The sequence below is a fragment of the Saccopteryx leptura genome, chromosome 8 (assembly GCF_036850995.1).
Source record: "Saccopteryx leptura isolate mSacLep1 chromosome 8, mSacLep1_pri_phased_curated, whole genome shotgun sequence".
Classification (NCBI taxonomy): domain Eukaryota; kingdom Metazoa; phylum Chordata; class Mammalia; order Chiroptera; family Emballonuridae; genus Saccopteryx; species Saccopteryx leptura.
The window spans coordinates 2,493,059-2,508,321 of NC_089510.1; the positions used below are offsets into that span (position 1 = coordinate 2,493,059).

At 52.9% G+C, this 15,263-nt stretch overlaps 1 protein-coding gene across 1 annotated transcript in view; it reads right to left on the reverse strand.

The window, feature by feature from the left end:
* Positions 1-15,263, reverse strand: part of SLC9A9 (solute carrier family 9 member A9) — a 498,743-nt gene that overhangs the window by 145,661 nt on the left and 337,819 nt on the right. The window contains exon 12 of the mRNA XM_066347824.1: positions 13,583-13,736. Coding sequence (XP_066203921.1) covers positions 13,583-13,736 — 154 coding nt within the window. The remainder of the gene's footprint in view (positions 1-13,582; positions 13,737-15,263) is intronic.

Below are 15,263 nucleotides of genomic sequence, written 5' to 3' on the forward strand. Positions count from 1 at the left end.
TTTTATTTTTTTCTTTTGTAGATTACTTGGTCCTGTATAGACAATTATATTGCCTACAAATTGGGAAGTGATATTTCTTCCTTTCCAATCTGCATGAGTCCTATGATTTGTCTTACCTTATTGCACTGGCTAGGATTACAAGTCCAGTGTTGAACAGAAGCAGTGACTGGACCGTCCTGTCACATCCTGATGTTAGAAAGAAAACATTCAGTCTTTAAATGTTATGTCAGCTTTGGGGTTTTGTAGATATACTTTATTAGCTTGAGAATGTGCCTTTCTACTTCTAAGTTTGCTGAGTTCTTTTTTTTAAGTCATAAATAAAAGTTGCTTTATATCAGATGCTTTTCTTGCATCAATCAATATGGTCCTTTTGTTCTTTTACCTGGTAACATGATAGATTTCTTTTTTTTAATGGTATTTTCTTTTTTCTTTCTTTTTTTTCTTTTTTTTTTTGTTTTTTTTGGTTTTTTTTTGTATTTTTCTGAAGTTGGAAACAGAGAGGCAGTCAGACAGACTCCTGCATGCACCCAACCAGGATCCACCCAGCACACCCACCAGGGGGTGATGCTCTACCCATCTGGGGCGTTGCTCTGCCGCAATCAGAGCCATTCTAGCACCTGAGGCAGAGGCCATAGAGCCATCCTCAGCGCCTGGCCAACTTTGCTCCAGTGGAGCCTTGGCTGCGGGAGGGGAAGAGAGAGACAGAGAGGAAGGAGAGGGGGAGGGGTGGAGAAGCAGATGGGCGCTTCTCCTGTGTGCCCTGGCCAGGAATCGAACCCGGGACTCCTGCACGCCAGGCCGACGCTCTACCACTGAGCCAACCGGCCAGGGCTTTTTTTTTCTTAATGTTAATTTTATTGATTTTAGAGAGAGGAAGGGAGAGAGCAAGAGAGAGAGAGGAACATTGAACTGTTCCTGTATGTGCCCTGAGCAGGGATTGAATTGTCAATCTCTGTGCTTCCAAATGATGCTCTAACCAACCGAGCAATCCAGCCAGGGCAATACGATAGATTTCATCCATTGATATTTGAATATTGGACTAGTCTTGCATTCCCGGGGTCAATCACACATAGTTGTCATGTTTAGCCTTTTTATGCATTGCTAGATTTGATCTGTTTATATTTTGTTGAGGTTTTTTGCATCCATTCTCATGGAAGATACTGGTTTGTAGTTTTACTTTCTGGTGAAGTTGTTGCCTGTCTTTGGTATTTAGGTAAATTTTTTGGGAAGTTATTAAACTGTGAATTCTATTTCTTTAACAGATATAGAATGATTTCAGTTTATTTCTTCTTGAATGGCTTCTGTCATTGGCCAGAAATTGTTTCATTTCATCTGCTGTGTTGAGTTTATGTGCACAGAGTTATTCACAGTATTCCCTAATTATCCTTTAATGTCCCTCAGGTCTGTCCTGATGTCCTCTTTTCATTTTTGATATGGGGAATTTGGCTCATTTATTTTTTCTTTTTGGTTAGTCAGCCTGACTAGCAATTTATCAACTTCATTGATTTTTCAAAGAACCAGAGTTTGATTGTTGATTTATTTTCTATTGTTCATCTAATATCAATTCCATTGATTTCTGTTCAAGTCTCTTATTATTATTCTTTTTACTTGCTTTGGGTGCTGTTTACCTCCTTAATCTTCTAATCCTGGAGGACTATATTGCTGATTTGAGAATTTCCTTGTTTTCTAATGTAAGTATTTAGTGCTACAAATTTACTCCTGAGTGTAGGTTTAGCTGCATCCCACAACTTTAGATAGTTTATATGTTCATTTTCTTTTTCTTTTTTGTATTTCTTCTGAAGTGAGAAGTGGGAAAGCAGAGAGACAGACTCCCGCATGTGCCCAACCGGGATCCACCCTTCAAGCCCACCAGGGGGCAATGCTCCACCCATCTGGGGCATTGCTCCGTTGTGGCTGGAGCCATTCTAGCACCTGAAGAAGAGGCCAGGGAGCCGTCCTCAGCGCCTGGGCCAGCTTTGTTCCAATGGAGCCTTGGCTTCGGGAGGGGAAGAGAGGGACAGAGAGGAAGGAGAGGGGGAGGGGTGGAGAAGCAAATGGGCACTTCTCCTGTGTGCCCTGGCCGGGAATCAAACCTGGGATATATACACATGCTGGGTCAACACTTTACCACTGAGCCAACTAGCCAGGGTCTTTTCATTTTCTTTTACATCAAAATACTTTCTAATTTCCCTTGACTTTTTATCTTTGAATCATGGATTTCTTTTGGGATTGTATTGTTTAAATTCCAAGTATTTGGATATTTTCTAGTTATTTTTTATGTTATTAATTTCTAGTTTAATTCCATTATGGTCAGAGATCACATGTATGATTTCAATTCTCTTAAATTCATAAGGTTTGTTTTATGACCCGGGAGTATTGTCTACTTCTTTTGTATCTGTGTATACTTGAAAAGAATGTGTATGGTGCTACCATTGGGTGGAATGCTCTATAGACTGTCAGTTGATTAAAGCTATTCTTCAGTTCTATATGCTTGCTTTTTTTTTCTGTCTACTTGTTAGACTGATTACTCAGGAAGGAGGATTGCAATTTCCAACTATGGGTGTGGATTTGTCAATTTCTCCTTCCAGCTTGAGAGTATTCACTCCTGGGGTCAGAATCCTGCCGTCCAGGACTCCCTTCCGTCCACCCACGACTCCCTCCATCATTAGTAGGGCCGAATCTTACATTTTGAGTATGAAAAACGTCAGTCATTTCAGTGAAATGCTTCTGCCATCATTGCATGTGCAGTATCCCTCTTACGAGAGAAAACCAAACTATTCTTCCACTGAGACCATGTGTTGTAAATACGTGTACTGCATCTTAGTTGGAAAACACACAATGCCCTGTTTCAAACTTACCACGCTCAACCTGTGTGTACCATTCAGCATTTCCCATATAAACTGGAGGTACCTGCCATAGATGTGGGTTATGTGACAATAATACTTTTCCCCATTAAAAAAAAAATCCTGAAATAAAAATGTAAAAGAAAAATAAAAAAACAAAGTGTTTTCAGACTTTGTCTACTACCTGAAGATACAACTATTCCTTTAAGTCGGCACCGGTCTTGGATAACACTTTCTGAGAACAGCCGCCCCTAATCCATTCTCTTCAGGAGAACAAGCAGCACATTCGTGCGTTGTTTGGTAAACTCAAGAAAGTGGGTGAAGGTTACTGATAGCGATGTTCTCAAGAATACGGTGGAGGCGGTCGATAAGAACAGGGCGAGTGGGAAGTCGCCGGCGGTTGTCAAGAGCCAGGCTCTTATTCCTGGGCCCCCAGAGCATCTGCACACACAGAGGAAGAGTACTCAGGAGCCCAGACGGCGCTGGAAGCAAGCTCACCAGCTGCTCACTCATGAGGCTGATTATCAGCCAAGCCTACGCTGAGGTCGACCATAGGTTACCACACCCATCCAATATCTCTAATAGAATATGTCAGACTAGATTGATTTGAGCAATTAATGTTTGGAGTTGTAAAACGTTTTTGTTTTTGTTTTTTTAGAAAAACTTATGGAAAAGAGAACGCCGTTTTAAATGGGGGTCAGGGGTAAGGAATGTAAAGTCTAAGGCTCCATTCAATAGAGTAAATGGATTTTCCATGTTTCATGACAGAGAGTATTTTTCAAGCCTGCCAATGCATATAAATTGATACATAATAACACAAATTGTTACAAAATCAATTCAAAACAATGAAATGGATACATACACACACACACACACACATCTTGATGAAATAGTGCTAATTAAATATCAGAAAAGATCCTCAGCAGAGATAATATTGAGAAGGAGATAGACACATTCTGGAAAGAATCTCCCTGAGCTGTTGAATAAGTATAAAGATTTTTGTGAGCCTTTTTTTCTTTAAGAACTTTATAATTTTGAAGTCAGCAACAGGATCTGGCTGTACCATTGATGACTCTAGCTGTTACATAAAATGAACTAAGCTCCCCCAAAGAATAGTATGTCTTCTTATTTTCCATGTAAGCCATAACTTTCACAAATATTGCTAATGAATAACACCATATGTATATGTGCATGCCATAGGCAATGAAAGAATGTTTGGATAAGAACAGGCTCATGCTGGTCCCCTGGGTATTGTAAGAGCGACCTTTCTTGAGCATTATTGCATGTCCTAAATCCTTGATCCCTTCTGCACTTCATCCTCCTGATCATCTGAAATGGTGGTTATTATTCCAATTTTACAAACGAGAGACTCGGGGTCCAGAGACATCGAATTCATTGCTCAAGGTCCCACGGCCGTAAGAGAGAGGAGGGCTGGGATCTCCACCATCCACCTCCCTCCAGAGGGCGTGCGCCAATCCGCTGAGTGAACACGCCCAGGAAACCAACCGCTGAACTCCCGGGAGGCTGGACGCAAGACCAGCTGGACACGGAGGGAACTTAATTAGACGGATTCCTCGCTTGGACTAAGCTGACCTTCCCCAGCTTCAGTGATAAACTGAGGCCATTGGCAGGTGTTGAGCATCTCATTGGGCTCTGGTTTAAGATTTAAAACATCAACAGAGACAGTTCTCTATCTAGCTCTGGGTGCACTCTGTGGATGGCCATTAGTAGCCAGTGGGTATACACGATAAAGAGACGGCATTCCAGGATGGCCTCTAATAGGGACGGGTCATAAACCCCAAATAGGATTTAAATATTTCAGTAAAATAGTAACAGTGGAGACAACACACTAACTGGAAGTTATGTACTCTGCAGTGGACGGAGGGCAGGGTGTGTGTGTGTGTGTGTGTGTGTGTGTGTGTGTGTGTGTGTGTTTGATCTGTGAAAGATGCCAACTTCCATCTGACGTAAGATCCTGAGAGGATTTGGGAGTTGGGCACCAGGGTGACAAAGTCCCATAGTTCCCAAGTTCTTCTTGAGGAAAACAGACTGGCCCTTCCAGCTACTTCGGACCATGGCTGGTCTTGTTCACCACGAACTGTTCCGGGTCAAGGAGAGAAAGCCGCACCAGAAAACGTCAGTGCTGCGTGAGCAAGGCAGCCAGTCACTCCTGATGGACGAGCCTTCCCGTGTCTGTTTCTAGGAGGCCTGTCTCGGTTATAGAAGCACATCGCCCCCTGCCCCCCAGGACCCGTTAATCAAGACGGATTGTAGGCATCAGGAGGAAGCTCCTGTCTGCACAGGGCAGAGGAGCTGGGTGTGCCTGCCCTGGCTGGGCTCAGACTACCTGGGCTGGAGTGTGGCTCTGCGGCCCAGCTGCCATGTGACCCACGGCCACCCGGCCAGCCCTCACCCACCCTGCCATGTGACCCACGGCCACCCGGCCAGCCCTCACCCACCCTGCCATGTGACCCACGGCCTCTCGGCCAGCCCTCACCCACCCTGCCATGTGACCCACGGCCTCTCGGCCAGCCCTCACCCACTCTGCCATGTGACCCACGGCCTCTCGGCCAGCCCTCACCCACTCTGCCATGTGACCCACGGCCACCCGGCCAGCCCTCACCCACCCTGCCATGTGACCCACGGCCTCTCGGCCAGCCCTCACCCACCCTGCCATGTGACCCACGGCCTCTCGGCCAGCCCTCACCCACTCTGCCATGTGACCCACGGCCACCCGGCCAGCCCTCACCCACCCTGCCATGTGACCCACGGCCACCCGGCCAGCCCTCACCCACCCTGCCATGTGACCCACTGCCACCCGGCCAGCCCTCACCCACCCTGCCATGTGACCCACGGCCACCCGGCCAGCCCTCACCCACCCTGCCATGTGACCCACGGCCACCCGGCCAGCCCTCACCCACCCTGCCATGTGACCCACGGCACCCGGCCAGCCCTCACCCACCCTGCCATGTGACCCACGGCCACCCGGCCAGCCCTCACCCACCCTGCCATGTGACCCACGGCCTCTCGGCCAGCCCTCACCCACTCTGCCATGTGACCCACTGCCACCCGGCCAGCCCTCACCCACTCTGCCATGTGACCCACTGCCACCCGGCCAGCCCTCACCCACTCTGCCATGTGACCCACGGCCACCCGGCCAGCCCTCACCCACCCTGCCATGTGACCCACGGCCACCCGGCCAGCCCTCACCCACCCTGCCATGTGATCCACGGCCACCCGGCCAGCCCTCACCCACCCTGCCATGTGACCCACGGCCTCTCGGCCAGCCCTCACCCACTCTGCCATGTGACCCACGGCCACCCGGCCAGCCCTCACCCACTCTGCCATGTGACCCACTGCCACCCGGCCAGCCCTCACCCACTCTGCCATGTGACCCACGGCCACCCGGCCAGCCCTCACCCACCCTGCCATGTGACCCACGGCCACCCGGCCAGCCCTCACCCACCCTGCCATGTGACCCACGGCCACCCGGCCAGCCCTCACCCACCCTGCCATGTGACCCACGGCCTCTCGGCCAGCCCTCACCCACTCTGCCATGTGACCCACGGCCACCCGGCCAGCCCTCCCCCACCCTGCCATGTGACCCACGGCCACTCAGCCAGCCCTCACCCGCCCTAGCAGGTAGCTACGAGGATCACTCCCATTGGACAGGTCACAGGCCGGGTCCTGGGAGACCTACGTGCCTCACAATTCTTTATGTAACAGCTGGCACAGAGTAAGTCCTCGGTGAATGCTGTCGTACTGAGATGTCAGCAGCCGCATCTGGAAGCTGTCGGGCCACCTGGCTGAAGGCGCGCTCCAACGCCAGCTGGAACACACGTTCTGCGTGGTTCTGGTGAGGAAGGCTTTCTGCCTGACTGTGGTTCAGAGATTGTGCAGAGGCGGGTCCAGCATTCCTACCCGGGGAGCCCCGGGAAGGTGTGCAGCTGTGGGGAGGGCTGCAGTCTCGTGTGCCCGGTTAGCTCCGTGCGGTGCCCTACTCTAAACCAAGGATGTCATGGCGTCACCTCCCGTGCCATTTCTCAGAGCTCTGCCCTGGAGGGGTCTCGGAGGCGTGTTGGTAGGCACGTGTGACTATTCACTGACAGTCCTGTTTCCTGGCCGCCACAGGGCAAAGCTTCTATTTCCTGGAGGACTGAGAGCTCCTCCATGAAGACTGGACGTTGGGTTATTTTTTCACCGCCGGTGCTAATGTGTCCCACAGAAAGAAGGAAGCCCCTGGCCCTCACCAAGGAACCATTCGGCCCTGGCTGGATAGCTCAGTTGGTTATGAAAAGCTTCGTCTTGAAGCACAGAGGTTGCAGGTTCGATCCCTGGTCAGGGCACGTACAGGAACAGACTGATGTTCCTCTCTCTCTCTCTCTCTCTCTCTCTCTCTCTCTTTCCCTCTCTTCCAGCCTCTCTCACTAAAATCAATAAGTAAATATTAAAAAAAAGAAAGAAAAGAAACCATTCTGCTTTCTCTTACGTGAATATCTCCAAGAGAACACTGGGGGGGGGGGGTCTTCTCTTTTCCTCCAGAATTTTGAAAAACTAAGATCTGCCATTTGTTGCCAACGCTGCATTAAACTATTGTCTTGGTTTTTGAAATAAAATAAAAGGGCTTTAGTTAGGCCAAGAAGTTTGAATGTGCTTAAGACAAGACTTACTCAGTGGAGACTTTGTTTCCCAAGGAAGGATCATTCCGAGTGTCTCCAAGCGCGGGAGCATTGCTGTGTTAAAAGCCATTTCCATCCAAGTGCCCTGCCTCTTAGGATGGACCTTCCCGCCTTCTAGGAAACACTGTATCCGCATCCCACCGTAGTCGTTTGTGACTAAATGGCAAATGTTATAGGCATGAGAAAACCCAACTCAAGTTTTTGATGAACACTCAAATCTATATACCTAAATACTTTAAGAGAAAAAATAATGTAGAATGAAAACAATCAAGAAGGGAAAGCCCCTGGCTGGTTGGCTCAGTGGATAGGGTGCCGGCCTGGGACATGTGGATGTCCCAGGTTCGATTCCCGGTCTGGGAACACAAGTGAAGAGACCATCTGCTTCTCTCCCTTTCCCTCTCCTCCTTCTCTTTCTCTTCCCCTCTTGCACCCAGTGGCTGGATTGGTCTGAGCGTTGGCCTCAGGCACTAAAAACAGCTTGGCTGATTCAAGCATCGGCTCCAGTTGGGGGTTGCCAGGTGGATCCTGATCAGGGCACATGCGAGAGTCTGTCTCTCTATCTCCTCTCCTTTCACTTAAAAAAAAAATGAAAAGATGGGAAAGCCATGTGAAGTGTATGAATAAGTCACACACCGAATGAGGGTGCTTGGCTCATTCAAGGGTGCTGCACCCCTGGGTTTCCCCTGTGTTGTTTTATTTCACCCCCACTCTGCTCACATCCTGGTATCTCATGGGAGGAGTCTGACAGGAAAGTCGGCTAATGAGACCTCGTTCTGCACACAGGGAAGGCCTCGCTGAACGTCATCTAAAGCAGTGGTCCCCAACCTTTTTTGGGCCACGGACCGATTTAATGTCAGAAAATGTTTTCACGAACCGGCCTTTAGGGTGGGACAGATAAATGCACAAAATAAAATTATGCGACCGGCGTAAAAACTGTGGTATTTTTAAATATAATTGTTGAACTTATGAGACAAGCGTTAAGAGTGAGTCTTAGACGGATGTAACAGAGGGAATCTGGTCATTTTTTGAAAATAAAACATTGTTCAGACTTAAATATAAATAAAACGGAAATAATGTAAGTTATTTATTCTTTCTCTGCGGACTGGTACCAAATGGCCCACGGACCGGTACCGGTCCGTGGCCCAGGGATCACTGACCTAAAACATCGACTTAACACTTTCATGTAACAGAATTGAGGATTTCTTCGGTAACGTCCTAAACTGTGACTGAGAAGGAGGGCACCTGTCACTTGCAACACGGTTGCGGCAAATTTCTGTCACGCTTGCATGCTCCCGCGTGTGCACGGGGACTCGTGGTCCATGTGCCCACGTGTGTTGTGGTGCGTTCTCATTCCCGCCCCTTCCCTGGCGCAAGGTGACACCCACTCCTCAGGACGGCCCCTGTCCTCCACCCACAGGGGCACCGGGGACTCGAACCTGCAGGCTCAGGCCCGCCGGGCCCGGGCGCCCCCGTCCAGCCTGGTGGCATTGACATTCGCCCCCTCTCCACGTGGGGGTGGTCCTGGCCCCGGGGGCGTGAGCACTGCCCGGAGTGTGGTAGAAATGCACTTCCTGGAGCTCTGAGCTGGACTGTGGGGACCTAGGGGTCTGGGGTTCACGAGTTTGAGCGTTCAAGTCGGAGGGCCTTGCGGGCTTCACCGTGGCCTCGCTGCCTGTATCCTCTCCGCCCGGGCCGCCTCCCTGGGCACGCGGGTGTCTGTGACTCCAGGTTCCTTCCCGAGTTCCTCACGGCCGCGTCTCTGTTCCTTCTAACTGGGTTCCCGCCCGGACCCTTGAGTTGCAGACGAACCCTCTTGTTCCCAGCTGAGCCCTTCACCTTGCCCAGTAGAGGGGAGCCCCGTCACCCCCTTTCCCTAAATACATCAATCCTGCCTTTGCTCCTCGCGCACCTCCTGGCTGGCAGCCGAGCCTGGGAGTCGGGCGCGTGGGGCCGGTTCCCCCGGGCAACGCCGTGACCCACAGCCTCGTGCCGCACCCCCCGCAGCGCCTGGGAGTCGGGCGCGTGGGGCCGGTTTCCCCGGGCAACGCCGTGACCGGCAGCCTCGTGCCGCACCCCCCGCAGGGCCTGGGAGTCGGGCGCGTGGGGCCGGTTTCCCCGGGCAACGCCGTGACCGGCAGCCTCGTGCCGCACCCCCCGCAGGGCCTGGGGGTTGGGCGCGTGGGGCCGGTTCCCCCGGGCAACGCCGTGACCCGGCGGCTTCGTGCCGCACCCCCCGCAGGGCCTGGGAGTCGGGCCACGTGGGGCCGGTTCCCCCGGGCAACGCCTTGACCGGCAGCCTCGTGCCGCACCCCCCACAGGGCCTGGCAACGCCGGCGACGCGGCCTCAGGCCCCCCTCCCGCGGAGGCTGGGGTGACAGCGCTCCCTTTCCCTGTGCCCCCCTGCTCTGTCACTGGGTCGTTCTCCTCACTCGCCCAGAACCCTGTCACCACACTCCCCTCTCCTCGCCCAACTGGGCAGTCAGACCCGGTATCGGCTACGGAGCGCTGACGTCCATGTGAAGTCCACGAGCGATGTTGGAAAACCCCACGGGAGAGTGCAGAAACCCTTTCGGAGAACAACCTGTCACTGACTTGGGGACAGCCTCCTCGGGACAAGGGAAGACAGCAGGAGATCAGTTACCAGCGCACGCAGGACCCTAAGAAAGACGTTAAGGAAGCGTTGACACCACCAATTGATGTTCTGAATATTCCAATGTGCCCCATCGGGTGTTTGCTACTTTTTAATCTTGGGGGGATGGGCATCCGCTGCCTTTCGACTTTCCAAGCCCTAACTTTCCCACGCAGGAACCCGCCTGCTGACTTTTATCTTCCAGAAACCCGAGTGTGCTCGCTCTCTTACGGACAGATCCCGGGACCCGGCGCTGTGGGGTGTAACGCACTATGCGCGCTGACACCTGGGAGCTCACGGCAGCCGCCGCTGTGAGAGGAGCTGCAGGTCACACAGTTATGCCTGGAAAATAATTCCACAAGCGTTCCAGAACCCTGCCCGTCCCCCCACGTCCACGCCCTCCCCGGAGCTCGGCCGGCCTCCACGTCCACGCCCTTCCCGGAGCTCGGCCGGCCCCCATGACCACGCCCTTCCCGGAGCTCGGCCGGCCCCCACGTCCACGCCCTCCCGGAGCCCGTCCACCTGCGTCCACGCCCTGCCCGGAGCTCGGCTGGTCTCCACGTCCACGCCCTCCCGGAGCTCGGCCGGCCCCCACGTCCACGCCCTTCCCGGAGCCCGTCCACCTGCGTCCACGCCCTGCCCGGAGCTCGGCTGGTCTCCACGTCCACGCCCTCCCCGGAGCTCGGCCGGCCCCCATGTCCACGCCCTTCCCAGAGCTCGTCCACCTGCGTCCACGCCCTTCCCGGAGCTCGGCCGGCCTCCACGTCCATGCCCTTCCCGGAGCTCGTCCACCTGCGTCCACGCCCTGCCCGGAGCTCGGCCGGCCTCCACGTCCATGCCCTTCCCGGAGCTCGGCCGGCCCCCACGTCCACGCCCTCCCGGAGCTCGGCCGGCCCCCACGTCCACGCCCTCCCGGAGCTCGGCCGGCCCCCACGTCCACGCCCTCCCGGAGCTCGGCCGGCCCCCACGTCCACGCCCTTCCCGGAGCCCGTCCACCTGCGTCCACGCCCTGCCCGGAGCTCGGCTGGTCTCCACGTCCACGCCCTCCCGGAGCTCGGCCGGCCCCCACGTCCACGCCCTTCCCGGAGCCCGTCCACCTGCGTCCACGCCCTGCCCGGAGCTCGGCCGGCCTCCACGTCCACGCCCTTCCCGGAGCTCGGCCGGCCTCCACGTCCACGCCCTTCCCGGAGCTCGGCCGGCCCCCATGACCACGCCCTTCCTGGAGCTCGTCCACCTGCGTCCACGCCCTTCCCGGAGCTCGGCCGGCCTCCACCACGCCCTCCCCGGAGCTCGGCCGGCCCCCACGTCCACGCCCTCCTGGAGCTCGGCCGGCCTCCACCATGCCCTCCCCGGAGCTCGGCCGGCCCCCACGACCCGGCAAGAGCTCCGTCCTCTCCTGGGTCTGGTCTCACCCTCGCCCCGTGGCCCAGCTCCGGCTCTCCGACAGGGAACTTCTCACACGAGACCTCCTGCTCCTGCTTCCTCTTTGTCAGATGGGCAGAAAGTGCCCAGGAAGGACTTAACAAAAGAAAAGGACGTTTGTGGTTATGTTCATTTAATTTTTTCCACGTAGTGATTAGTGACTCAATCCTACGAAGTGCCAGGCACGATACCGGCGCTGGATTGAGAGTCCTTGTCGGTAAGAATCCATGTGAAGTCCTTTTCCGGTCACATACGAATGTGAATGTGCCTCACAGAGAGTGGAGGGGCAGGGGGCAGGGGGCAGGGATTGGGGAGGGACCCTCTGTGGGGTCCCTCCTGACGTTTGGCTTTGAGAAGTAAGATGTGGCTTACCTAGAGTGCCATTATATTCTGGGACACAGAAACTAGATCCAGGTCAAAGAAACACGTAAATAAAGGTAGAATGAAGAAATACAGATGGACCCGTTTTCACAAATGGCACAAGGTATCCATTGTCATCAAACCGTCCGCTCCGTGCATACCTTCAGGTTAACAATCATGCTCCATGCAGGCCTGTACGGAAGCTGTGGCCCCCTCTTCTCTGAGAAATGGTTTAAGCGATGTCTACAGCATCGTGCTGGAGAGTCAGAGGGCCCACTGGCCAGGCGTGTTGAAGGAAGCATGTCCTGTGTCCCTAGTTCTACCTCAGGTGTTGTGAGGAGCTACAAACAAAACGAATGCAGGTCCTCTGGGGCGTGAGAGGCTTCTCTGTACAAACCCATAGCAACGGGCAGAGGACCTGGGCAGACACTTCTCCCAAGAGGACATACAGATGGTCAACAGACGTATGAAAAGATGCTCATCTTCACTAGCTATTCAAGAAATGCAAATCAGAACTACAATGAGATACCACCTCACTCCTGTGAGATTAGCTGTTATCAACAAGACAGGTGATAACAAGGGTTGGAGAGGCTGTGGAGACACAGGAACCCTCGTCCACTGCTGGTGGGAATGTAAACTGGTACAGCCATTATGGAAGACAGTATGGTGGTGCCTCAAAAAATTAAGAATAGAATTATGATGTGACCCAGTAATCCCTCTACTGGGTATCTATCTAAAACCTCGAAAGCATTGGCACAGAAAGACACACGCTCCCCCATGCTCATCGCAGCATTGTTCACAGTAACCAAGACACAGAAACAGCCAAAGTTGTTGATAAAAACAACTTTGATTGTTGATAAAAGCCCTCAATAGAGGGCTGGATAAAGAAGATGTGGTACATATAAACACACTGGAATACTACTCAGCCATAAGAAATGATGACATAGTGACATTTACGACAACACGGATGGACCTTGAGAACATTATACTAAATGAAAGAAGTAAATCGGAAAAAGCTGAGAACCGTGTGATTTCACACACAGGTGGGATATAAAACTGAGACTCATGGACAGAGATAAAAGTGAGGTGGTGACCAGGGGGAGGGGGTGTGGGGGGAGGGGAAGCGGTACAGAAGGACAAACATACGGTGACGGAAAATGATCTGACTTTGGGTGATGGGCCCACAACACAATCAGCAATTCAAATGCTGCAGAGATGTTCACCCGAGACCTACGTCCTCTCACTGATCAATGTCACCCCAGTAAATTTAATTTCAAAACAAAGAAAAAATTTTAAAATCCTATTGGATCGTGAGCGTCTCGAGGATGAGACCCGAGTCTCACTCCTTCTTTGCCGATATCCCAACGTATCCAGTCAACTGGGATGTGGAGGAATTCATGGATCGTTTCTAGGGACAGACGGCAGACAGACGTCACCCTGAGATCTCTAGGACTCTGGGAAAAGTCTGTCCAGTTGGTGATAGGTCAGACTGTTTTCACCGTGCAGCATGAGGGTCAAGTTTCCCCCCAGGAAGAATCCGTGCCCAGACCCGCAGGGTCCTTGGTCCACATCGGCACCCCTCGCGCGGGAACGGGGCGGCCAGGCATGCACCTCACGCTCTGCGTCCCGCAGCGGAACGCACCACTCACCGGATCCGGAGCCAGCTCAGCATGGGGGTCGTCCCGCCTCCGAACACCCAGACGGTGAAGAACACCAGCAGCAGCGTCGTCGTGAACACCATCTGCTTGGGCGGGGACTCCGTGTCCCGAATGGCTAAGGCGAACGCCACAGCCCCACGCAGACCTGACGGGGTGCGGGCGGGGGGCGAGAGAGAGAGAGAGAGAGAGAGAGAGAGAGATGAGTACCCAGCTGCAGACAGGTCTCGTCCTTGTGTCACCGAATGTGCCTTTGTGACGCGCTGACAAACACCGTGACACCGGCACACGAAGCTCTCTGACGCTGAAACAACGCTGGAGTCTCGGGCAAGTGCCGGAGACCAGGAGAGACCCAGGGCGCGCCCTTCCTCATGATGAGATGAGAACGTCTTGCAGACGAGAACACGACGTCACAGCCGGGGTTCTGACATCGACACGGTCAAGCCCAGTGCGCCCCGGTCCCAGTCCCCACCAAGCTCCCCCAGGTTGTCCTTTCCTCCCCATCGAGTCCCCCCCACACCCGCTCCGTCCCACTGACGCCTCTCTCACGGCGGGGCCAGCAGGAATCAGTCATCTGCTTCTATCACGTGGCCATTTCCAGAATGAGACAGAAAATGAAATCCTGAACTGGGGAGACTTTTGGAATTGGCTCTTATTTATTCATTTTTTTTTTTTTTCCACCCAGCAGTTCTCTGAAGATTCATGCAGGTCGCCAAATCTATCGAGTCTGTGCCTTTTTTTATTTTTTTATTACTGGGCCATATTCCACGGCGCGGATGTTTCAGTTTGCCCGGCCATCCACCTACAGAAGGACACCTGAGCTGCTTCCAGTTCTGGCCGATTACAGAAGAGGCTGCCGTGCGTGTGCATGTGTGTGTGCGTGTGCGCATGTGCATGCGTGTGTGCGTGTGCATGTGTGTGCATGTGTGTATGTATGTGTGTGTGCGCATGTGTGCGTGTGCATGTGTGTGCGTGCGTGCCTGTGTGTGCCTGTGTGTGCATGTATGTGCGTGTGTGTGCATGTGCGTGCGTGTGCATGCGTGCATGTGCATGTGTGTGTGCGTGTGTGTGCGCGCACATGTGTGTGTGTGCATGTGCATGTGTGTGTGTATGTGTGTGTGCGTGTGTGTGCATGTGTGTGTGTGTGTGCATGTGTGTGTGCGCGCGCATGCGTGAACCTATGTTTTCATTTCTCTGAGATACGTCCCCAGGGCCACAGTCACTGAGGCACGTGGTATTTGTCAAGTTTTAAAAGAAATGACTAAACTGTTCTCGAGAGTGGCCGCCCTCTTTTTTTTTATTATTAATTTTAATGGGGTGACATTGATAAATCAGGGTACATATGTTCAGAGAAAACATCTCTAGGTTATTTTGACATTTGATTATGTTGCATTCCCATCACCCAAAGTCCAATTGTCTTCCATCACCTTCTAACTGGTTTTCTTTGTGCCCCTCCCCTCCCCCACCCTCTTGACATTCCCGCCAGCACTGTGTCACCCCATTTCTCTGCATCCTCCCCAGCATTCAGGGGTGTCGCTGTTTTTATTTACTTTTGTATTTTTAGCCCTTCTGATAGGCATACGGTAACAGCTCATTGTGGTGTTAATTTGCGTTTTCCTAATGACTAATGATACTGAACACTTTTAAAATGTACTCTCTTGGGTGAAATGTCTCT